Here is a 5,416-nt window from a genome sequence, read left to right on the forward strand (position 1 = left end):
AACCCAGGGCCGCAGGGAGAACTGTCGTCTCCTCTACGCCGCGCGCCCCGACCAGGCTGCCGTCCAGCCCTGGGGGCGCCGGGCTCGGCCCGGGCTCGGGCCCCAGGTCCGCCCGGTGCAGACGCGGGTGCGCCGAGCCCTGTGCAGCGCCGGCGGCGGGTCCGGAGGTGCGGGCGGCGGGTCCCGAGGTTGGGGCGGTCGGGGTCTGACTTCGCCTGGAATCTTTCTTCCACTACGGTTACAGTTCTGTAAGGAAAATAAAGTCTGAGCTGCGTCCTCCTGGGGTCCCAACTCCAAGCGCTCGCGGAAAAAGGAGCCTTCCGCTCTCCGCACGGGCGTCCTCCCGCCTCCCGCCTCCCGCGCCGGCCCGGCCCCGAACGCGCGGTCCGAGCTGAGCACCGGGGCCCGGGCAGGCACTCTAGCCGGGCCTCCGCCTCGGCGTCTCACGCGGCTCGTGGGTCCCGGGTGCTCAGCCCCGCTGCGCACAAGGAGGACCTGCAGCCAGGGCCCGGCCCCGCCCACCGGCGGTGCCGCCAGGGGCGGGACTACAACTCCCGTCGGGCCCCGCGCTCGCCCCGCCCCGCCCCCTTGGACCGGCGGGAGGAGCCGAGCGCGGCCGGGACGCGCGCACAGTCTGTCTGCCCGCGAGGATGGGTGTTCGTGTGTTTGTCGCTTCGTCCTCGGGCTCGGTGGCGGTGAGCGGGCGGGGTCGTGCGGGCCGGCCCCTGCGGAGGGGTCGTGCGGGTGGGGTCTGCGGGTGGGTTCCGCTCCCGTCAGGTGGGCTGAGGACCTGTCACGCGGGATCGCAGACTGGGCGGGGAGGGGTGGCTGGGGTCGGCGGGAAAGGGAGCGGGGCGCCCCGGGGCTCGGGCTGCCGGGGCGGCGTGGCGGGCTCCCGCGTTCGGAGCCTGGGGCGGCTGCCTGCTGCCCGAGACGAGGTGGGGCGGCGTGGGTTTGCTCCCCTGGCTTGCGAGTGAAACAGGTTCGGGGGTGACCGCGCGCCGCCCGCCCCCCGCCAGGGCAGCCGCTCACCTGAGCCACGCGCAGGTGTGTCCTGTTCCGCGAGGGGTGGCATCCCGTCACTTTGCTACAGGCGTTGTGAATAGTTTACATCTATATGCAAGTGCGTGTCCCATGGGTAAATTGCATCTTAAGAATCTAGGAACCGCGGTCTCTAGTTATTTTTAGTTGTTCGATTTGGTGGATTTTCAGTTTCTTAGGAAGTTGGTTTGTCTTTTATTTTTAAGTAAGTTGAATAGGCAGAGATGTTAGGTTTTAAGGAAAAATTCAGTAGTACACTTGACAGCCCACTGTGGAAGACTGGTCGCATATGCGTTTTATATGGTTATTGTAACTTGGGTTTCCTTAGCCAAGAGATAAACTATAGATTCAAGAAACTTCTTAATGGGTAATCAGATACATCCGGAAGTGCCATATTGATTGTTTGACGTTGGTCTGTCCAATTAATTGACTGCCCACTTAGTTCAGCGGGATTGACCCACAATCTGTGGGGTGGGGTACAGGATGGAATAAAATATTGTTTAAAAATCTTTGTATGGTAAAAGACACCCCCGCCCCCGCACTATAACAATAGATGGGAATCTCCAACTTATCTTTATATGCAGCCATATTCTCCTCAAACTCCTGGAAGTTCCCGGTGTTTTATAATTTGTGATTGCTTAGTCATACCTGTCTTTTGTCCTTTCCCCATTAAGACTGCACATGGTGTGTTCACAAACCTGTAATGTTTCACGGATAAATTTATTGAGATGTGCTCCTTACTAAGAATGCTATAAAGCTTTTGATTTCACCATGAACTTGCCTCTTAAATAGTTTTTCCACCAGCGTTTTATTGGTTGCAGAAGGGATGCTTTATAGTATTAAGCCTAAGCTATCATGGCGAGTCAGTGTCAAGTCAAGGTTATATTCTTGGCTCATCCCGTCAGTAGGTCAAGATGCCTGCTCTGAACCTTTTTCTGTACCTTTTTAACTTTTAAACTTAATGCTGTGTTTTGCACATAGAACTAAAATTGAGAGACTGAGGCTTTAAGGTGGATGCTGACTTGGGACATAAGTTTAGATTTGGCGTTCCATCTCTGCCCGAGTTTCGTGCCTGTAAAATGAAAGATTTGGATGAGTAGCTCAGAAGTGCACCATAGCTTTAAAATGTGTCAGTTCAGAAAACATGCGTGAATCCACTTTTAAGAGTTCCTTTTGCTGGAACAGTGTGCTTATTAGCCTCATAGTGAATTTATTCTTTTTTTTTGAATGTTTTACTGTGATTTCTTAGGTCCCCTCACTTCACTGTCTGGTAGCATGTGTTCTGTGGTTTCATTTCAGCTGGAGGACACTGGGTTACCACATATTCACAGCTCTAATAAACACTAATTATCTACTTCTGCTGTTTAAAGACCCAATCTTTTCAGGTCTTGGACAGTCCTCATTCATTGAATCTCCCTAATTGTAGTATTATCCCTGTATCAGTACCCAGTTTTCCAGTAATATCAAAATCATTTTTGGTGGTGTAACGTTATACCCGTGTGCAAGAATATTAATTTCTGGGATTAGAGGTGTAGTTCAATGGTAGAGTGCTCGTTAGCATTAATGAGGCCCTGGGTTTAGTCCCTGACACTGCCACAAAGGGAAAAAAAGATTTCTTAGAACTAATGAAGATGGTTAGGCATCTCTTAAGGGAACCTAATGAGAGTTACAGCATTAAGCGGTGTCCTGCTTTCATGGGAGAGTTATGTTTTCCCTCCAGCAGTGATGGGATTGACTCGTGGCATTGCTTTATTCAGTACCCAACCTTGACGAGCAAGTGCCTGGGAGAACATGTGATTTGCTTCCCAAGTCAGTTTGGTGTTAGTAGAAATTTATTAAGCCACAAGGATGGAACGTGAATAGAGTTAGACTTAGTTGAGTCCCAGGGTTTTCCAAAAGATGCTCTGTGCTAGTCAGCAGCACATTTAAACAAATTATCCGCCCCCTCCTTGTAATATTAGGGATTAAACCCAGGGCCTTCTCACTGAACTATATGCCCAACTTTTTTTATTTTTTAGTTTGAAACAGGGTCTTTTAAATTACTAAATTGCCCAGATTGGGTTCAAATTTATGATTTTCCTGCCTCAGTCTCCTAGAGTGCTGGGATTCCAGGGGTGCACCCCTACACCCAGCTCATTTAAACAAACTAAAGGAAATGGCCTTCTCTGGCAGTTCCTGGTGTTTGCCCTGAACTCTGGAGCTTTAGCAACTGGAATAACCAGCATAGAAGGGTGACTGACCATTCATCCTCCTAGCGCTAGGTGAAGTCTACCTTTACTAGGAAAAATGGTACTGCTGCATTAAGGTATGGACAAGAGAAAATCAGATCTCTTGTGCAACTGATAATGCTGCTGTCACTCATGGTACAGGGAAGGGGGCATGTTAATTCTAAGAGAACAGTACATGCATAGAAATGTCATTTGAAAACTTATTTATTCTGAATTAATTTATTCCCCAAACGGGAGACCTTGGTAACTTTGTCCAGGAAATAAGTTAATACAACTTTTACTTTTAAAATTGAAATCACTCAGTTGTTTCATTCATTTATTCACTCACTTAGCAGTATCATCAAAGAGTGTCTGCACCTTGGCCGGCACTGTTCTCAGTCTTGTAGGAACCAGTGGAGAATAGAGTGCAGTCTCTGTTCTTAAGGAATTTATAGATTAGGTGAGCTGATAAGCTAGGTAGAACTAGCATTGTAAAGTACAGCCCAAGGACACATGCCTCTTTCAGGCACATTTTTACCAAAGATAGAAATAATATAGGCAGCAGAGGGAGGCATTGCAGGATGTCAGATAAGGAGGAAATATGCTAGAAATCATAAAATATGCATGGGGGAGCTTTGGGCAGATGTCAGGGAGAGAAACTGAGTTAGATTTGGAGCCTGGGGGAGAGTTCATAGTGCATCTTGCTCAGATTGGAAATGGAGTTTTGGGTGGGAGGGGCAGGTTATAGAGGACCCATGTCCTCTATAAGAACAAGGTAAACTCTTAAGTCCCTGAAGGAAACCCATGATAACAGACCTCATCCTGCTCAGCATCAACAATGATGTATTCTGTGTCTGGAGCTTGTTTGCTGCCTGGAGCCTTTTGTCCGACAGGGAATGAGGTCCCATCTTACAGGGAGGGTCCCCTGGTGTGTGATATCAGAAGAATCTTTACCTTCCTATTTGCCTTGGCTAAAATTTCACAAAAGACAAATAAAATGTTTTACCTTTTATTAAAATTCCTAGGCTCAGAGTTGAAAGGAAATTGGAAGATACCTTCTAGTGAAGCCCAACCAACTTTATAGAGTAAGAAATCTGGGGTCAGAGCTTAGATGTAATTGGAAACCAGAGTCCTTGTTCCTGAGTGCATTCATTAATGAGTCCATCTTTATATACATTCATTAATGCCCTGATTTGTTTAACAATCAAGGGTTGGAAATTAAGTACCAGGCTCTTTGGCAATAGTGGGTAATAGGGGTCAGGGTGGTCAGGAAAGGACTTGGACTCTGCCTTGTGGTGCAAATCAGTATTGCCTCTTTTAAGCTTGGAGACTTGGCATGCAAGTGTCAATCAGAGATGAAGGCCTAATTCTAATTTGCAGCATGTTTCTGTGGGAAGGGCAAGATGAGGCAGACAGCAATATATCCCTGGATGTTGGGGAGCTACCATTAAAGGGAGCAAAAGGGACAGATGAAAAGCAAAGTTGCAAAATGGAGTTTTGTCTAGGGCTGTGGTGTTGTTTTCAAGTAAGGGTGGGTATGAAGGGGGAACAAAGAACCTACACTCAGGGTTGTCTTGTTCTTTGAAACTGTAAAATGTATACTTAGTGTTTTGCATGATTATTTTAAACATGCAATTATGTGTCAAGCTATTGAATCCATCTGGAGTGGATTCAGTGAAACTTCCCTGTGTAAGGAAACGTCAGGAAAGAGTTCCAGAGCAGTTCATGTCAGGATGTGATTGTGCACAATGGGTAGTATTATTTCCTAAATTAGTCCAGTGTCACAAAGAGCTAGGGCAAGTATGGTGCATTCCCTAGGATCTTCACTGTCACGCACAAGGGAGTTATTTACTGTGATCTTACAGATGAAGAGGCTGAAGAGAACTGACTTGATGGAGATCCCACTCAGTAGGTTCTAGGGCCAGGAGTCAGACCCTGGTGAACAGCTCCAAAACTTCCAGAGCAGAAGTTCTCCTGTCCCATCTTGAGGGAACGAGAGTGTCAGGGATGGTTGTTTGTAGTAAGCAGGGCCCCGCCCAGGGAGCTGTCCTGCGCAGCACAAGTGGTGCAGGAGTGTTTGCCCTGGGAGAGGAGTGTGGAACCAGGTTAGGGAGGAAGGCTGTGCCTACCGGAAGTGATTAGGAGAGGAAGGAATGGCAGGGGCGGGG

General features: G+C 48.5%; 1 protein-coding gene across 1 annotated transcript in view; it reads left to right on the forward strand.

Moving 5' to 3' along the window:
- The first annotated feature begins 602 nt into the window (after positions 1-602).
- The window catches only part of Sh3bgrl2 (SH3 domain binding glutamate-rich protein like 2), a 58,095-nt gene continuing 53,281 nt past the window's right edge, over positions 603-5,416 (forward strand). The window contains exon 1 of the mRNA XM_005406914.2: positions 603-695. Within this exon, the coding sequence (XP_005406971.1) occupies positions 651-695 (45 nt within the window). The 5' untranslated portion in view covers positions 603-650. The remainder of the gene's footprint in view (positions 696-5,416) is intronic.

This window comes from Chinchilla lanigera, unplaced genomic scaffold (genome assembly GCF_000276665.1).
Source record: "Chinchilla lanigera isolate Chin_1 unplaced genomic scaffold, ChiLan1.0 scaffold00101, whole genome shotgun sequence".
Taxonomy (NCBI): Eukaryota; Metazoa; Chordata; class Mammalia; order Rodentia; family Chinchillidae; genus Chinchilla; species Chinchilla lanigera.